General features: G+C 35.2%; 2 protein-coding genes across 3 annotated transcripts in view; one reads left to right on the top strand and one right to left on the bottom strand.

Moving 5' to 3' along the window:
* The window catches only part of LOC110095378, a 61,495-nt gene extending 49,457 nt beyond the window's left edge, over positions 1 to 12,038 (top strand). Inside the window, exons 12-14 of one of the 2 annotated variants that reach the window (XM_020820899.2) lie at positions 4,319 to 4,482; positions 4,635 to 4,781; positions 11,640 to 12,038. In XM_020820899.2, the coding sequence (XP_020676558.1) occupies positions 4,319 to 4,482; positions 4,635 to 4,779 (309 nt within the window). In that variant the 3' untranslated portion in view covers positions 4,780 to 4,781; positions 11,640 to 12,038. Of the gene's footprint in view, positions 1 to 4,318; positions 4,483 to 4,634; positions 4,782 to 7,178; positions 7,813 to 11,639 lie in introns of those variants that run through there. The other variant, XM_028697045.1, reaches the window with a different exon arrangement.
* A 1,751-nt stretch (positions 12,039 to 13,789) lies between these two features.
* On the bottom strand, positions 13,790 to 17,479 carry LOC110095384 (exopolygalacturonase). Its single transcript, XM_020820910.2, has 6 exons — positions 17,265 to 17,479; positions 16,627 to 16,767; positions 16,357 to 16,527; positions 15,906 to 16,195; positions 15,043 to 15,271; positions 13,790 to 14,029 (listed from the first exon to the last, which is right to left on the bottom strand). The coding sequence occupies exons 1-6, from the start codon at positions 17,427 to 17,429 to the stop codon at positions 13,790 to 13,792; spliced, it is 1,236 nt and encodes a 411-aa protein (XP_020676569.1). The 5' UTR covers positions 17,430 to 17,479.
* Between the last annotated feature and the right edge of the window lie 3,231 nt (positions 17,480 to 20,710).

Below are 20,710 nucleotides of genomic sequence, written 5' to 3'. Positions count from 1 at the left end.
ATCCGTAACTGCATCTAGTTCTGTGTCATGAACTACTGCAACAAAAAAAAGGAATTTGAGCTCATCCAATAAATTTGCCAAAAACATAAATAGAAGAAGGTTGAAGAATAAAGCATTCTGTTCTGCATGCAACCAATCCTTTGAACAGACAAGTGCCTCAACAATGTCATGCTTAAGTGAACTTCAATATTGTTCTAGTATTCTACCGCTATTACTGAAAGCACTTTATGATGCCACTATACTTATAAGAATGCACAAAATGCCACGAGCCATAGCAGACATAGCAGTAAACCTATATTGGTTGTCTTTCCAGAAATGCAAGATATCTAAATCAATCTCCGTATCTAGGTTTGGCTCACCCAAATATATTTCTAATTCTGATTTCCTAGGCATTCCAATTTCCGCATGAAAAGACTTAAAATCCTGTTTGTGAAGATGTAAATGTTATAAAACAACACAAGATGCTTTAATGAAGATATACTAGTTCTTAATGTAATACCTGAATAAATTGTGACTTAATTATATTTGTAGATGTACTTCTTAATGTTCCAACTTCAACCTTTCGGGATGCACGTGTATGTTGTCCTGCTAATTCATTACTTGCTGAACTATAATCTTCAAATAAAGAGAATAACTTTTCTCTAACCTTTATTAGTTCATGTTGGTAATCACCTTCATGTAGTCTTCTATAGCACCATTCAACAAAAGCAAATTTGTATCGTGGATCTAAAATGATAGCTATAGCCAGTATAACAGAAAATCCAGACCAATATTTCTCAAATTTGACTATCATTTATGCTGCCATTCTTTTGATGTATTCATGTCCACTTAAGAGTTCATGTTTCAACGATGGATTAGAAATGCAAGGAAAGTATAAATTAGATGTTGGGTACTTTGATCCAGATATAACATATGTTATTTCCTATAAAGGAGTCAAGAATTGCCAAATAGATTCAACTTTCTCTCACTCAACACTAGTTGGGCAATTCCTATAATTTGAATCACTCAATTCTAAATATTGAAAAGCTCGTCGATAGTAAATAGCACTATCTAGCATGATAAAAGTGGAGTTCCATCTAGTTGGAACATCTTGTCGTGAACCTCTCTTTCCATCTTGGCATCTATGTTTGATACAATCAAGATACAATCAAGAAACTTTTGCTTCATTGCTTGAGAGCCTTTTACTTACTTAATACTCTATCGGATTTTAATTACTGAAGCATCAACCTCCTTCAGACCATCTTGAACTATTAGATTAACAATATGTGCGGTACAACAAATATAAAAGAACTCACCATCACAAAGCAAAGCACCATGTAAAAATAAATGATTTCTTAGATATTCAACTGAGGTATTGTTTGCTGATGCATTATCCAAAGTAATGATAAAAAGTTTGGTATCAATTTTTCACTACATAACAAGAGACTGTAACTTTTCAAGCAATGCAATGCCATCATGAGGAGGCGGCATGAAACCAAAGCTGATAATCTTTTTTTGCAAATGCCAATCATTATCTATAAAATGCATTGTGAAACAAATAAACTCATATGTATTATAGAAGTCCAAAGGTCTGATGTTAAGCACACCCTACTTGTCAATTTTGCTAACTGTGAATGTATATTACACTTCTCTTTACTAAATAATTTCCTACAATCATTTCGTGCGGTATTTCTTAAAAACAACTGCAAGTCCCGACGAAGATACGTTAGAAGAGCTCGAACTCCAACCCACTCAACACACTGGAAGGGCAAGTCATGCATAATGATACATGCAATAAACAGGTCACAAAATTCTGACTGATCAAACTTACTATCAGTCATAGAAATGGATGATTCAGAGTTTGTTTGTAAAATGAGTTGTCCAATATCACGCATATTTCTTTTTTTACAATTTTTTAAGTGCCGTCTTAGATTCGCAGTGCCATTTTTGCTATCACAGAAATATGTCACGTCACATTTCTTGCATTTACACCTTTGCTTACCATTTTTTTGTCTTTTGCAACATCTCAAAGTAACCCCAAACAACCAAAGTCATTCTTCTACACTTCCTAGCAACTTCACCTCCCTCATTACATTCAATGTTACATGGCTCTACCGTATTTTCAGATGGCGTAACTTTTTCATTTTCATTAATACAAACATTATCAACAATAGTATTATAGCTCTCCATCTATCAAAAATATTAGAAGACATCACAATGTGAATATTTAAATATTTCTTGCATGTCAAATTTGGAAATTTCTGATACGAAGTTAACTAAAACGGTAAAACATATTTTCACATAACACTTGAACATCTTAAAGGGCCAGCTGCAGCATAATGCCAAAATGAAAAAAATTATGGCTTTTTTTGGTTAAACACCTAGCCAACAAACCAGTCACTAACCAACAAATCAGTAAATAACCAAAACAAAAATGGAAAAAATCAAAAATACATGATGCCCTAACTGCCTCAATGCTTCTGGCATCTGCAAAAGTTCAAACTGGGCTAGCTAGAGAGTAGAGACAAATCAATATGTTGATTAAACACCATAGCCAACAATATTTACACAAAAATAACCATTAATTATACAAACTATTAAAACCCTAGTCGAGATAAACCCTAGCAGAGAAATAGAGATCACAGAACAACTTCAACTTCAAAAAATCTCAACACCCTAGCAGAGAAATAGAGAATAAATGAAGAACGCAAAATCTCAACACCTTCATCTTCTAAAATATCAAAAATGGTAATAGAAACGAGATACAAACAGTGAAACAAATCAGGGAATGTGTGAATTGAAAGTCTGAAAGACTAAAACGTAAGCGCAGACGCCGTCGTGCCGACGACTATGGACTCGACGAGAGCTCTAACATCGGAGAGGCGGAGAGAAAGAAAGAAAAGAAAGTAGAAACCCTAGACAGAAGCCAGTCAAGCCACTGAATGACAATGAATATCTTCAGCCCGCTCGACGCCCGCGGCTATATACTTATAATTTATAAAACAACGCGGGTCGTTTCGGGTTAGTGTCGGGTTTTTGGGTTCTCCCGGACCCGACCCGAAAAACTAAATGGGTCGAAATTCCAAACCCTAACCCGACCAGTTCTTTAATCGGGTTGACCCGAACCCGAAAATTTCGGGTCGGTTTTAGATCGGGTTTTCGGGTCGGATCAAATGTTGACAGGTCTAAAGTACATAGAAGTGAAAAGTGGATTGTGTATATTTCATGGCTTCATTAGAGTGGAGAACTTTAAATGTAGTTGAAAATCGAACATTTTATTTTTTGATAGAATTTTTTGAATTCATCAGTAACTTCAGACCAACACTCTTAACTAGTATACTGGGGTAGCTCTAGTTTAGCCGTGAATAAAAGAGATGAAGTATTGAAACAACAAATGGGTTATAAGATAGGACTTGGAGCCTAGATGCTTGAATGAGCAATAAATCAGGAGTCTTACTATGAGATGATGTTGATACTGTGAAAGTGACATTATGGTGTTTACCATACATACTTCACACTCACACTTAGAGACGGGGATTGGAAATAGAGTAAGAGTGAATTGAGGCAAGGAGATGCAAACAACACTTGGGTTGTGTGAAAATGGTAAGAGATTAAGCATGGACGGAGTAGAATGGGGTCGAGTGTGCGGTGGAGTAGCAAAATTTGCCGCAAAGAGAGGAGAGTAGACATGTTGCTAGGGTTGGGATGAACCCTTCTCCGATATAATGTTAGAGGGAAAAGAAGTTGATTGATTTCTCCATATAATTGGTACCTATATATAGATTACCAATAATAGAAAACGAGCTAATTAATATTTGGATATTCTCAATTAAAAAATATGTTACATAATAATGACCAATTATCCTCTTTACTAACTTTCCAAGATGGAAAATCCTATATGACATTTTTAGCATTTTTCTATCAAAATTATTCAAATCAAAGTTGCATATTATTTAATAATTTTTTGCAATGTTTTGCATTCACATTCTAGCTTGCCTTCTTCACGTGCATCATGTTGGGTTAAAAAAACAACATTTTCATGTTCTTTGTAAATTGGAAATGTTTTGGAGTATTCGCAACAGGAAGTGCCTTTGTTAACCTAAAATTACGTGTTAGGAAATCTAAAATTTATTATTAAGCCCATTCAACCCTAAGGAAAGTATACTGCATGACTATTATAAATTGTGGTAACCTTGAAATCTTCTATTGGTTTATATTGGAACTTCAAGTCAGTTATAAAAAGCTGAGTGCTGTTGTTGTTTTGGAGTTGATCTCCTAACAGCTGTACTTTGAACTCACAATTATGATAAATCAATTTCTATGTTGTTCTTGTGAGAAGGTACAAAATGATCACCATGAAGTAGTTGCTGATTTGGCGCAAACAAGCTTTATTTTCTCAATCCCGCGAGATGGACCCATGTCCTTCTCCACTCCATATATTTCCGTTCAATGGTCTCTACGATTTGAATTTTTCACCACACCAATGCACGTAAACTTGAACAGGTACTGCTTTATTCAGAAAAATCTATTTTCAAAGTTTCTTATCGGATTTTTAATTCATTGCTTTAACCTTTATCTTTGTTTTCTTGTTGTTAAGATTGAGTTAGCTTGTAAACTTGCGCTTTAGCTTTGACTTGGATTTTTCTAAGCGGCAGGTATGAGCATCCTCTGCTTGTTGAACAAAGAGAAAAGGGCGATTGGGTTCTTCCTATTACTGTATGTGCCCCTCCACTTCGTGCTGAAACCCTGCATACCAGAAATGAAAAGGATTTTTCTGTTGGAAGTTTGTTTCCTTCTTGAAGGTTAGTCAAATGTGCTACTTTATGTCATTAATCGTGCATTGCTTATCCTTCACGTAATATGGGGAATAGTTATTGATGAAGTCAACATACACCACATAAACCATAACGAAATTGTTTGACCTATCAATCTAGTTTGTATTATGTTGGAGAGCATTTTTAAGTGACATTACATGAGCATCATTATCAATAACCTTATCTCAATTATTTTCGATTGGTTTTACAACGTCTTCCTTTGTATTTATTCCAGTTGAGTGTTGTATGGTATGTTAAAGTTTTTTTGACAAATCATTTATATTTCTATTCATATTACTTTAGGTGTTGTTGACCTCTACTTGAAACCTTGCTCAAATCCCGCTCAAATTCTACATACCTCGTACTATTCGGCGCCAACGCTGCTCCTCACGTCCTCTCCCATGTTTTCTGCATAAATCCCGTGCTTGTCTCGATCAACCAACAGTCACTTGTTATTAAAACGAGAGCAATCGAAGCTCTCAGTTTCGATTACACTCCCACAGCTTCTTCCTCTCACATACGACGTCTCCCTGCTCTCCCTCCCATTCGCACCTCCTATTCGCAAATCGACCCTAGGCCCTCTTTGCTCCAGTCTATTCTAGCTGTAAGGCTCACGGTAAGCATTTGATCCCTCCTCTTCTACTCGACACTCCGGCCGGCTCAAATCCCAACACCAGTCGCTCCTCTTCTGCCTGATTCTTCCTCCAAGCTGAAGCTAGCATGACTAAACTCCATCTAGAGTCCTCCGTCCGACTTTTGCTCCCTGTCGAACCTCACAATAGGCCCAATCTCCACTTCCCAATCCAACCCAATTGAAGCTCCTCCGCCTCTACCTCACGTGAGCCACCTCACACCCACCAACAACCTCAACCTCTAATCAATCACGACCCCTCACTGTCGCTCCCATCTCCGTAGACCACAACAACCCTGATCAAACTCTTATTTTCTGCAACAGCAGTGCCCGACATCTTCAGCTTCCTGATTCCCATATAGCCCTGAAGCCGCTCAATCTCGCTTCCTTCCTTTAAACTAAACTAGAACTCCCTCCCTGGCGAAGCTCCTCGAAACCCAACCTCAAACCGAACTCCAACATCATCTGTTCATTCTTGTCAGAGCCGCACACCTGCACTTTTGATCCAACACCATACCCGGTCCCCCTCTTCAGCCCTAGCTTCCCCTAAGGCCTCAACAACCTTTTTTATCATTATTCATTATTAATTACTTAAATTTTATTATTAACTAATACTATTTTTATAATATTATTATCATTTATGTTAATATTACTATTAAAAAAAAAAGAAAAAAGAGCAAAAAAAAAAGATAAATTCAAAACAGAAGAGAAGAATATTTGTGCATATCATCATCGTCGTGCCGACACATCGTCGTCGACCTCTTTGCAAAGGTATAATGACTCCTCAAACTCAAAACTCCAAATCCTACTTTTGACGCTCGCGATGTGCCGGGTGACCACTTATACATGCTCTTTGTAGTGTGGTGGGAGGGAGCCAGGTGCGATGCTTGCGGTGAGGCGGGTAGGCCCTGTAGAGGTTCTTTGTAGCGTGGCGGGGATAACCTTAATTACTAGTGTATGTGTCATCATACATACGGGTAAAAATTATATTTTCAAGCAGGTACCTCGAAGACCCATACACGCTCTTCATAGTGTGGTGGGATTGAAGAAAACCACGGCCCCGGTGTTGCCCGACACCTACCATAAACGCTCTTCGTAGTGTAGTTAGTGTGAAGGCTAAGCTCCCAAAAATTTTCCTAAACGGGGGTGACTCTGGGAGGCTGCCTAAAATCAGAGCAAACTAGAGGACTTGGACGGGAACATGACAAATTAATAAGCAAGGGACCGAACTTCAAATTGACAAAATGCATGAGCAAGGTGAAAATACAAATGATGAATGATAATCCTATTTATTTAACTGGATATCAATGAATAAACAAAATGCAAATGGTGAACAAACTCTCAAAAACACATAAACGAGGAATAATGAACTTAAATCACTTGGAAGTATTCAATTAAATCAATCTACAAGCAAGAGCAAGTGACATTTGCACCAATGATGCAAGTAAACACATTAGCCTTCGGTAGGTAAAAGAAGTTGATGAGCACAACAACCTGCTCGCAAGCAAAGATCAAATCACCAATATAACAACGTGCTTACAATTAATAGCATTAAGTTTCTAATAAATGTAGAAAGTCATCATGCCAATTGGAATGCAAATATCAATTAAGCAACATTACCAAGTTCATTATGCATGCTGTAGAGCACCTTCAAGGATAAAAAAGAACATGCAATATACATGATAGAGCATGGCAACAATCGACATGCGACAAATGCCACGACATCCTTGTAATCGATATTAATTCACTTGCAGGCAAATATGACAATTCTCTAAGGACAACGACAATTGATACAACCCGCTTACAAGCAACTACTAGGAACTTGTGAGTGTTTGTGATCGACAACGTACAAACTATGAACGTAATGGGTTCACTGCAAATATAGTTAAGAGAACTACAATGCATGCGACACACTGCCTATAAGCGGAGGACAACATACTTGTGATATTCACGAGATCGTACGAACCGTTGTAGGAGACTTTTTATCTACAAGCAAATATAGAAGAATTGCAGTAATGCAAACACCTACGAGCTACTACAGCACTAGAAGATTTGCATGCAAAGTAGCTTGCCTACAGGTAATGGTAGAAGGCTTGTAATACTTATAACGATCTTGCCTACAAGCAGTAATAGTTGATGTACTGCAAGTGCGATGTGTTCTCTACAGGCATAAATGAGGAGATTGCAACAAGTGCGACACACTTCCTGCAGACAAAAGCAACAAGACCATGATAAATGCAAGTATTTATGAACCGCTGTAGGATATTTGTTAGTGCATGATAGTCTACCTGCATAACGTAGTAAATTGCTCATAGCGCTACGCTACAATTCATCTGTAAGCAGAAGCAGAGAGTCAGTAGTAAAAATTGTGGGCTACTAATAAATTGAGGCAGTGAATTTGTGATGGTAGGTTGTCGCACTAGATAAATCAGCTCACCTGCAAGCAATAGATGGAAGGCTCCTGAATTGAAGTAAATAACGGCTTGAAGGAGATGAATTGAGACACAACGTTCTGCTAAACCACGCCACCTGATTCGCAATACTCACAAAAGCGGACAAAAGGCATTTGCATATTTTAGAAATGAGACAACAGGTTGTCGCAACAAATTTTAGAATTTGCAATGAAGGAAAGAAAGTCGTGTAAGCTAACAAAAAGCGTACATGAGTGGAAGTCTCCTGCAGTACCTGGCTAGCTGGCATCCTATTCCTCAGGAGACGTGCACAAGGTACGAAACATTGAAATGCAAAAAGAGACAGCACACACGCAAAGCAAAAGCCAACAACTGGAAAAATAGAACAATGCGTACCTGAGCTAAAGGCAGCTATAGAAAGCCTGAGAAAGCAAAGTCATGCTAGCTGGTGAATTTGTAGAGCTCGAGCAAATTTTGAATGAAACTTGCAATTGTATAACAGAAATGTTATATCAATATATGACTGCAATAATGATAAATATGAACATATGTGAAAATGCTTAAAACCAAGGTAAACATGGTGGCAAAAGAAGAGCAAAAGCTGATGGTGTCATCTACTAGCACTAGTGTATAAAGTAATGCTCAAGGGCCTAAGTATGAAGTACTGTGTAATATCCTGTGGGTCCCTACTTGACTAATGACAACATGTCAATTTATTTATGGATACATCTAAAAATCTATAAAAACAAAAAATTAGCATGACACCAAGACAAGAACCTCGAAGATCCACAAAAAGGAAGTTCTTAGTGGAACATTCAAGACAGATATTTGAAAATTTGTAGGGTCAACCATATTACAATAAACGTGTTTCGTTCTAGACATGTACCACATGTATTGGGGACATTTGTTGATTTCTACTCAAATCTCGCTCAAATCCTACATACCTCGTACTATTCGGCATCGGCACCGCTCCTCGCATCCTCTCCCATGTTTCATGCATAAATCTCGTGCTTGTATCGATCAAGTATCCTTTAAAATGTACCCAAATTCTCAAAAATATATAATATGATATAAATGTTTAAAATTGAAATCAACTACCAAAATACTTAAAGAAAAATACTCATTCATCTTCCACAACAGTTACTTCAGCGCACAAAAAGCAAATATCTGATAAAAAATATCACTAAGATTCGTTCTCAATCTGTCTCTCGCTAGTAAGGACGTGGCGCGTGTCTTCTAACCGTTGGTTTCACCATCAAATGACACCATAGGTAAATGATTATGACCGGGACCCCTTTGACCATGTGGTTTTGCCGTCAAATGTCACCATTAAATTATGGTCATGGTTAGAGCCCGTATGTTCCCCAACGGCTTCAAATTTCCAAATTCCTAAACTCTGCTGCTACTATATGTTGGATACTACGTATTTGTTTGACGACTTGCCTTAATCGAAAGTTATCTCTTATTATCAAGAGGGATAATTACTATAGAGGCTGCGCCTATAGGAAACCTGAACTCAAATCATAAAGTCCTCGCAAAATAAGGGCGAAATCTCTAGATAATGTTTTATTCAAAACCCTATATGCCTTTTGAAAATTTGCCTTGGAACTTAAGCGTTAAAACTCTCCTCGATGACCCAAAAAAGATAAGGGTTCGTAGAGAGGCTGGGGCACGAATTTTCAAAGCCCACAGGTGTTTTCACTTTTTTTTCCTTAATCCCACTAATTTTATAGATTGGTTGTATTTTTTTACCTTTCATTGTAAATGTTCAAACTGCCAAATTTACTTTCCCACTATCTTATCTTCTAGTAGATGCTTCTACCATCATTCTCATTGCTACCATGCTCAACTTTAATATTAAAGACTTTTTACTATCTAACATATAGCCTAATTGGAGCTAATATTAAATTTACTTTTTAATTCTCTCAAGGAACATGTTCATTTTAGCCACGCAACTGACAACATAAATAGACTCTAGGGCAATAATTTTGGCCTTTGTTAGTTTTTGTATCGTTGTTTTTTGTTACACCAACATATCTTTTGGTTCTTGATTAGTTATATATCCATTTATCGTGCTTAAATGGAACTGTGTCAATGTTTCTCCATCACAGAAGGCCATCGTCTTTTGTTCAATCACTAAGTGGTGTGTCATTGTAGGTTTTACTTAATCACTCCACCACCACACACTAGAATCGCTTAACCAGTCATGTACAATCGTATATTGTTCTAAGTTCAAAATCGACCAAAATACAGAGAAGTTAAAATCTTACCCGTTGACAAATATCTAGTTGAGTTCCGTCACTAGAGCCTGTCATTTAACCATCTTTAAGTTGGGCTGTAAAAAAATTCATTGATGGATAACTTGAATATGATGAAAATGAGACTGTTGATATAAATGTGGTAAAATTTAGAAGAATAAATTAAAAAAATTATATTTAAAAAATAACTATAGTGTCTGTTGAAGATAGAATTATTTAATATATTTTAGTGATTTGAACGTGTAGAACGAATGATGGAAAATTCAACTAATATACAAGTAATTAAAATCTGCATTTGAGGATTATAAATAATATTAATATATGTTATTTAAAATAGATTTTTTTTTTTTTTTTTTTAACGGGGTATCCACTTGCTGCCACATTCGGAAGGGCGCTTGGAGGCATGACTAATCCTCGACTGATCTAGAAGAGGCACCCTGTTAGGCCGGCCCAGGAGGGGCCGGCTGGACCGGTCCACGGTTGGGCGGAAACGGCAAGGGGGGCGGAACCCCCTATGGGCCCCACTTGGGGTTAATGCGATTTTGGGAGGGAAATTTTTGAATGAGGGGCTGTTTTAGGTATTTTGTAATTGTCCGTTGTCTTTATTTAGGAGTTATTGTGAGAATTGGCTCTCATCTTGAATTTGAATGTATTTTTGAGATCTAGGGTTTTCTTGCATTGGGCTCTTGGCATTGCCGGATATTGGAGAGTTGTTCTTCCTCTCGGATTGAAGAATAAATTGTATCTTGCTATTTTAATTGTCTACCAGTGAAATACAAGCCTTCGCTTGAGTTCTCTCCATTTTCTCTATAATTTCTGTTGTTTTCCTGTGATAACCTGTTGTCCACTTCTATAAACAGCAGATTTTCTGCTGTTTCGCTCCCGATTTGGCTAGGAATTACTTGAAATCTAGTATTTCTTATCACACACACTCCAAAAACCTCATGGCCCACACTTGATTGGGTCCCACTTAAGAGGAGCTGTCGTCCGAGGGGATTTGATCACAGGTAGGGGGGTTCCCAACCGTACTCGCCCACCAACCAAGCTAAACAACGGTGGGTAGATTTAATATTTCAATCAACACTACAACAATAACATCAAGCCTTTATCCCACTACGTGGGATTGGCTACATGAATCCTTCTTTTTCATTGTGTTCTATTAAAAGTCAAATTCTCGTTTAAATCTAATAAAGAAATGTCATTCATAATATTTTCTAACCAAAGTCTTTTTCGGTCTGCCTCTACCTTTCTTAACATAAGTCAAATCTAATATCTCTACTCTCCTAACCGGGTCATCGGAAGGCAGCCGTTTTATGTGACCAAACCATCTAAGGCGACTCTCTCTTATCTTATCTTCTACTGGAGCTACTCCAACCTTTTCACGTATATCCTCATTTAAACAACACTCAATAAAAAAAAAAAAAAATAGGATTCATATAATCAGCCCCAAATAGCTGGGATAAGGCTAATTGTAACGATGATAATTATGTATCAGTCACTTCATAAACCTTCTAAACATTATGTACTGTGTTGATGTTAACTGCAGCTCACAGGTAACCTTTAGTGGAACTATCTGCTGTCTCTGTTCAATCGCTGTGCCAAAGTAGGAGCCTCATTTATTAGTTGAATGTGGCTTCTTCCTCAAGCAGACATGTAAATCCCAATTAAACTTGGCAATTGCCTTGCTGAATGGTGCAAGGACATCATTCATATTTTTGCTAGGTTTCTTTTGCGAGGATCTCTATATCATAATACAATTCATTCTTTGCTTTCTTATTTCCCTTCATGCTGACTAACAATTATTGTCCTTGCAGCTTTTTTTATATAATGCCACATGCTGCGTTCGACCTTTCCAATCTTGATAGTTCATTTTGCCTTGTAAGTGTCACTATTATGCATAATTTGTGATTAATAAGCATTCGAATTGAAATTTGCTCTCTTTCAACTTGTTCCATGTTGTTGCAATAATCTAACCGATGACTCAGTTAAGTGAGTAAATGTATTATATTTGATCTATGTTAAAAAAAGTAGAGGTAGACTTAGAAAATCTTGGTTAGAAAGTATTAGAATTGACATTTTTATTAGATTTAAATGAGAATTTGACTCTTAACATGACATAATAGAAAAAAAAAATTTATTCATGTGAAATGTTATATTTTTACTCATGTAGCTAACCATGTCTATAAGATCATGCTCATCATCTTCTCGTTCCAACATCTTATCTAAATCTAATACTTTCATCCTTGTTCGCTACGTCTTCTTCTTCTTCAGCCTCCAAAGCATCCTTTCCTTCCAAAGCTGCTTCCTCCTCTTTCATCGGCTTCTCCTCTCGGAGCCTCTTCTTCCTACTCAACTCTCATATGCCTATCCTTCCATACAAAAATTATTACGTGCAGGGTCCGGATGTACCATGTCACTCAATACATAGTGCATTGGGTGATGTGGCGCATACAGATTAGTCTCCAGACGCGTTCAAACTCCGCACAAAATAATCTCTCCCTTCCACAACACCCTCATGAAATTGCATTGCACGATCATGAAGATTTTGAATCCATGAAATTCATGTTTGCTATTGAATTTCTTTCCGATGGTTGTTCCGGTAGGATATATGGGTTACAAATGTCCATACATATATATTATATAAGGGAAAAAATAATAAAAATATAAGAAAGAAAATTATTCTCAGTAATCATGATATATTATGATAATAAGTATTTTTTATTTTAAATATTAAACCCGTGATACTATCGATAATAACATTAATATAGTGATATTTCTAAAATAATAACTCTGATAATTGATTCCTCATGTCTTATTTCATCCCTTCCATTAGGATTAATTTAAAAAAAAAAAGACTTGTGAATTCCTGAATAAAATTCATATCATTTATATATATAACATAAATGTGTAATTTTATGTAAATAGATCTAATTTTAAGTTTAATTGAATTAATTTTGAGGGAGCTATTTTTAAATTAAAATTATTTAATTGAAATTTTAAAATAATAAAAATTTGGTCGAAATAAGTTTTAAATGTTAAATAAAGTATCAACTCCATTACTGTTAACTTAAAGCAAAATTCATTAATTTCTTTTAAAATAAATTTGAACTTTAGACAATCAATCTATCGAATTTACAAAGCTCATTTTTATCTCTTTAAGAATAAGCTTCTGCAAAAAAATAACAAGCAACAACAATAATATCAAGTCTTTCATTTCGTTTGAGATAATTTTTTATTGCTTTTTAAAGCAAATTTTTAGTATAAAAATTAAACATTTTAACTAAAAATTTGATTTAATAAGTAATTAAAAGCTATCTCAAATGAAGGTTTTGTTTGGGATGATTTTTTTTATTATTTTTAAAACAGTTTTCCAAAAAAAAAAATTAATTTTTTATTAAACAATTATTTTAAGAAGTAAGAAAAAAATCATTCCAAAACAAAGTTGTAGTCTTTATCCCACTACGTGATTGGATATATGAAATTTTTTTCTAATATATCATTTAAGAGTCAAATTCTTCTTTAAATTGAGTTAATTCTGAATTGGCTAGTATCAAAGAAAACAAAAAATAGAAAAAAATAATAATTCTATTAATCTTCATACGCATACACTCACTGTGTACAATTAAATAGGGTGACTTCATAAAAATAAAAAAATAAAAAAAAGGGTGTCTTCAAGCTCTCAAGTTTCAACCCATTCTACTGACAAGGTGGGGGATCTTGGGTCCCACTGAATGTTGGCTTTACATTTTGACACGTGGAATTAAGGATGGCTGTGGCCCCACCCCCTCCACCCACATACCTTAGACTCACATCTTGTAGACTCACATCCTTGCACGGCATTCTTTGACTGCAGAGCAGAGTCACTGCCTCTGGATTCATTGATGTGCCCCTTATGTTCTTAAATTTTATGCCGCTTATCTTCACTCGAGATGGAGCCTTCATTTTCATCCACAAATGACCAAACATAAAGTAAATAAATAAAATTTGAATTTGATCATATAATGTATGTTAGCTATGAATGAAGATATTATGACCAATAATTATGCAAAAAAAAATTGAGATTTACATATCTACCACTTTATTTCATGCTATTTACGTATCTAATATCTAAAATTTTAATATTATATACCTACCACTCATATAATAAATATGGTTTTATGGAATGAAATTTTAAAGTTTTTAGCGTGGTATGGATGGTAAGAATGAAATATATTAGTGATATATTTTATATGAGCGGTAGAAATGTAATATTAAAATTTTAAGTATTAACATGAAATAAAGTGATGTGTATGTAAATCCCCCCAAAAAAATCATATCAAGATATTATGATCAATTTATTTATTAGAATTGATCTCAAAAGTACTAAAGATAATTGTAACACAAATAATTGCTTTTTTATTAGAATGTTAGGATGCAATTTTTTTTTTCATGATTGTGAGGCTTCATTTGGGATATTTTTAGTATAAAAACTTTTAGTTCAAAAATTTTTTATATTAAAAATTATTTTAGAAAATAATTAGAAAGTTATTCCAAATGAAGCTTATGGATCATTTTCTTATGGCTTATAAAATGATTTTTTAGTATAAAAAATTCTTTTTTGTACTAAAAAAACTGCTTTAAAAATTAGTAAATTCTCCCAAATGAAGCAAAAGTCTAAGGCCTCATTTGTGACAGCTTTCTTACTGTTTCTTAAAATATTTTTTTATTATAAAAATTAAATTTTTTTTACTACAAAATTGTTTTAAGACGCAGTAAGAAAACCGCCCCAAATAAAGCCTAAATGTAATTTAGGCTTTGCTTAGGACAGCTTTCTTATTGCCTCTTAAATCTACTTTCTAGTACAAAAATCAAAATTTTTGTACTAAAAAGCTTTTTTTAAAAAGCCGTATCAAATGAAGCTTTAGCATGCATAAATAAGAAAATCTAAGTTCAAAGAAGAGAACTCTTACAGAAGAATCACATTTGGCATAGGGGCAGTACTCTTGATCTATGACAATAGGCCTATCCACGTTGTTCATGATAATATTGTCAAATGTCAAGTTGGTTGCGATGCTTGGGCTCGGTGAATTTTGCCATGTCTTTATTCTTAGCCCATTTGTTGTGCCAGTAATGGTGCAGTTTTTAACTAATAGGCCTGTAACATCACCTTCACCCTTGTATCTCCCTAGGCTCCCAACACTAAAATCAAAAAAATTAAATAAATCAAAATCAACAAACAAAATTACTATATAAATATTACAATTATTACAAGTTGAGTTGTAAATAAAAGCTCGTTAACTATTTCTGTTCAATTTGTTTTAGCTATGCAGCTCATCTTGATCTGTTGGTTGGATGTTTTGGTTATTAATTAAAAGGTTTTGAATTTAAGTCTTCTGTATGTGACGTGTGTGTTTACCTTAAACGTCCTAAATGTTCAAAAAAAAAAAAAAGTTTTAGCTCAAAATTTAGCTAATTTTGTATTTAGCGAGTCAAACACAAAAAAAATGTATTTTTTTATCATGTTCGACTTGATATTGGCTTGGTTATTTATGCGTGTATATATATTATATGAATGACAAGACAGCTGAGCATGACGACACTTGAGTTAACTCAAGTTCGACTCATTTATACCCCTTATTGTGGGTAATTGCGGTTATAATATGATGAGCTAAAGTTAGGATAAATTTTAAAATTTTGTGTGTTGTGATGAATGTATTATTTGTATAATTAATTAATAATTATAATATATTATTTTGAAACTTATTTTTAACAAAATTTTAATTACAATATTCTGTTTTTTTTTTCAAAGAATTAATATTGACTTGATGTATACCTGATCCCATGACCCGGACCACATTTGATGTTGCGTAGGGTAACATCGGAGTTTCCCTGACCAATAGAGACACAGTCATCGCCAGTTCCTATAGTCAAATGTGACAAAGTCACACCCGAGTTGCGCTCCAAGTGGATTCCGTCAGTGTTAGGGCTATTTTTCGGTGCCCTAATCTTAAAGTTGGTCCCTTTAAAATTCGTGCAGCTCAAAATGCCAATGTGGAAGAATTTACTGTTGATTGATGTTATGCCCGTCGCAACTGTATTTGTCGTGTTCACGAACAAAATATTCTGAATAAATTCATTTTCAAGATTAAATTTTCATAAAACTTTTAGGGTTCGTTTGAGACGGCTTTAAGAAGCAATAAAAAAACGTCCCAAAAGAAGCCTTAGTGTGAGCAGTAAAGAGTTCAAACCCATTGAATGCAGTCCTAATATGTAAAAAGACTTACTGTAGGAAGAACTTTGCAATCCATTTGTGTGGGGCATTTGTTGAAAGGCCAAGAAACTGCTCCTTGGCCATCAAAGATACCGCCGGTCAGAATTAGCCCGTCGACCCACCCAAACTCGACCCAATGAGGACTTTTGAACTTGCTCAGGTCTGTTGTTGCCGTCAAGGTGGCCTGGGGGATCAAACGGGCCGGGTGTGAAGCCCGACCCAACCCATAAGACCCAGATTTAAAATACTGTGGAGAGAAATTATGGGATGAACGTGAGCTTGCCTGCATTTGGACTGTAAGGGAGCTGACATTTATGCAAGGCCCGTTGAACCTTAGAGGCCCGACGAAATAAGTTCCAGTGGGTATCTCGAGCTTGACTGCACCTGTGGATGCGCAAGCAACCTTCCATGCTTTCATGAATGCCTTCATGTATTCATTCAACACATATTAGAGATAGAAACAGAGAGATTATGATGATGATGATGATGTATCATGCATGAACATGTGACATGTTCATGCATTAGATGCATTAGATGAGAATGAGAGAGAGAGAGACTTTCATGAATGCCTTCATTTATTCATTCAACACATATTAGAGAGAGAAAGAGAGAGATGATGATGATGTGATGATGTATCATTCATGAACATGGCATGTTCATGCATTAAATGAGAATGAGAGAGAGAGAGAGAGAGAGAGAGAGAGAGAGAGAGGCCTATCAAGGAAATGAAAAAAAAAAAGCAAGAATGAGAGGCGGCAGTAGTCATGAGTTGGAAATTGAGCTCATAGCTGCAAAATTAGCTTCAAAATTCATGTTTTGAGATGTACAATTGATTGCCATTAGCTTTATACTAAATGTTTAGAACTTAGATGGTGTAAAAGTTATAATTTAAAGCAAAATATATAATGGCGGCGATCGAACCTTGCTATCGTCAGTCCGTCCATTTCCGCGGGCGCCGAACTTCCTAACGTTGAAGATATTGGCTTTAGGGTTCGCCGGATTCCGTCTTCCACCGGCCAGCGCGCCGAGGCTATAAGAGAGGAAGAGCGAGAAGAAGAAGAAGAGAAAGAAAAGCCTCGTCTCCATTTCCTTCGTAATTTTCTGTATCTTTTTCAGCTTCTACATATCTTCCACTTCTCAAATTTTCCCCTCCTTTCCTGAATTCTGCTCGCAGGCCCGCCTTAAAACCGACGCAATTGTTTTCCTAACTGCCTCCCACTTCCTCTCTGTGGAAGAAACCCTAATTATAAGTTATAACTGATCTGATCCACTATGTTCATATTTGAATGAGATTAAAAAGGTGGAACTTTTTTTTACTTTTTTTAAAGATTTCTGGTCGTCTGACTAACTACTTTCAACGGGAAGATGGAGCGGTTTGGTCAACCAATTTGATTTTGTTGTCACCGACAATGGAGTTGTTAATGAATGATTAGTGATTAGTGGAGATGGAGCGATTTAATTTTTAGTTTAGGGTTTTGTTTGGAATGACTTTCTTATTGCTTTTTTAAGTTATTTTTTATCATAAAAATTTATTGAAAGTTAAAAAATTAGTGATCTAAAATTGTCCCAAAAGAAGTTAAGCCTTGCAATTGAAGGATGTAATTTTGATTTGCGCTTGATTTAGGTTAAAAATTGATTTAATTTTGGTTGGTTTTAACTGATTTGAGAACGGCAATGCGTTGAGATTGTTGATAAGCTTTTTTGGATATGAATTGAGAATTGAGAGCACTTGAATCTCTTTTAAAATTTAGGGTTCATAATAACATTAATTGTATAATACATCACAAGAAAATCAGGCATGCATGGATATTACTTCAAGAATTGAATTTGAATTATCAAAATTATGTTTTCAGAAAAATTCATATTTGAAATTTGCATCTCGATAAAATGAATCTAGTGATATTAAGATGATGCATTTTTTACAATATTAAAACACCTGAAAGAGTGAAAATTATTATATTATCAATGTAGAGCAACTTGGATCATATTATATTATTATGTAAGGCTGTCAAAATCGGGTCACAAGTTGGGTTCGGGTTCAATCTAAAATTGACCTGACACTGTTCGACCTGACCCGAAATAGACCCGTTTTTGCAAACGAGTCTATTTTCCGGACCCGAATTCGACCCACTTCGGATCCAGGTCAACCCGAACCCAACCATCTTCGGATATATTTTACTAATTTTTTTATTTAATTCTATTTATTTAAACTTAAATCGAATTAATGTAAGATTTACTTCAATCAATTTAAAATAAACTAAGCTTAATTCAATTTGGGCTACATGGTTTATTATTTTTTAGAAATAGCATTTACTTATTTCATAATAATATTTTAAAACTCTCCTAAATCAAATAAAAACGGGTCAAATCGGGTTGATTTCGGATTTTCGGGTCAACCCAAACCCGACCTGGTTTTACAAACGAGTCGAAATCCTTAACCCGAACCTGAAATTTTTTGGTCGGTTCTGATCAGATTTTTGGGTCATGTCAAATATTGACACCCATAATACTATGGAGTATTATTATTATTATTAACTCAACTTATACATATTTTAAGGAGGTTGGGTTGATGCCACAAAAAGGATGTCAAAGGAGAAAATATGGAGCTCTTTGTCAATGCACCCCCACCATCGACATCAATATTGTTGTCAGTTGTCATCAATAAAGTCGACGATTGTTATCAACACCAATACATCTACATGCATTATTGACAATGATGCCAATATTGCCAATAAGGCCAATATCCACTATCAACAAAAAAGTATATGTCTTCAGTAACCAACAAAGCAAACCCTCATCATCAACACCAATGTTGATGCCCGTCGATGCTACTATAGCTTGCATCTCTCATTGGCACTAATGAAGATGGTTGTCATCACTAACAAGCTAGATGTGTTAAGTCACTAATAAGGTAAATGACTGTCATCGCCAATGATGCCGACACTCGTCATTGACATCAAGATTGGTGCCCATCAATCGCAATTGCCTTTACAAATGCCCTTCATTTACACACATCATTGCCAACAATATATATGCTTGTCATTGCCACAAAGGCTAATATTTGGTGTTGACATGAACACTAATGCATGTTATTGACAATAACACACTGTGACGTTGACACCGATTTGATGACCATTGCCGCTATCAAAGTCGAAGCCAATCTACTTAGTTTTTAGTCTCTTCCAATGCATAATAAATTTAGTTAACAATGAAACACACAATGGAAAGTAGAAATGTAATAATCAAATGCACAAAGTAATTATATAAACCATAATGTAATATATTCTATGGTCCATGTTAAAGAGTTAAGCTATGTGAGTGAATAATAACTATTAGGCTAAATATCAATCATCAAATATTCATATAAGCTTATGTAGCATCAAAATATAGTCCAAATAAAGATTATGCTACGTTAGAAAGTGATTAAGAATAAAGCTACAAAAGAACTAAGCACTCGAGAAGTTACTTATGACTTCGCTCAATTATAGCTCATATAGTCAGGCTTTATTTGGGACGACTTTTTTATTATTTCTTAAAATAGAATTTTAGTACAAAAATTTTAAACAAAGGCTATGTTCACCCTATAGCTAACCTACTTCCTTGGAGTAAGTTTCTCACCACTTTGGACTTTTCACCGCAAATCTTTTCTTAATGGCAAGAAGCCTTGCATACTGTAACTCAAGCAAATATTATCAAACCTCCCACCCTCCTATATTAAAAAGTTCAACCCCTCATACTATCTTTCATAGGCAAAAATAATAACAAATTAAAGTAAATTTCTCTCACAAATCCCTACTTAATTAAAGAGAAGCCTTACACTCTCATACTCTCCTTTCAAAGGAACATAATCTAAAAATAATAATAATAAAAAAAAGATTTATTATATGATCCTTTAAATTATTTATTTCCCTCAATCTATTTATATAAAAAATTCTTGAATTAAAAAAATTTATTAAAATTTTATTTAAAAAAATAATAAGAAAACTATCTCAAATAAAACATAACTGCTGCTTCAGTCCAGCTTTGTATCATTATTATTAGAACTGAACTGTCCTCTGAACCAATACAAGAGATATTGATAGATACAAACAACATAAAAGAAAATATGGATCATTAGAAAAGAGAAAGACTTCTAACGAAATAAGGTCTCATAAATTGATGAAATTATTATGTGCGGATGCCAAACATCGTCCGAAGACCAACCAGAATGCGCCACGTGACCCCCTGCTCGATATCCAGATTGATACCGCTGAGGTAGCGTGGCGTATTCTGATTGATCTTCAGACTGTAAACTGCATTGGGCGTCCGTACAGAATAATCCCTCCATGAATTGATCCAAGCAGAGCACACAAAGTAAAAGCAGGTGG

This window comes from Dendrobium catenatum, unplaced genomic scaffold, assembly GCF_001605985.2.
Source record: "Dendrobium catenatum unplaced genomic scaffold, ASM160598v2 fragScaff_scaffold_103, whole genome shotgun sequence".
Lineage (NCBI taxonomy): Eukaryota > Viridiplantae > Streptophyta > Magnoliopsida > Asparagales > Orchidaceae > Dendrobium > Dendrobium catenatum.
The sequence above is the reverse complement of the archived record's forward strand: the minus strand, read 5'-3'. Positions and strand labels throughout refer to the sequence as shown.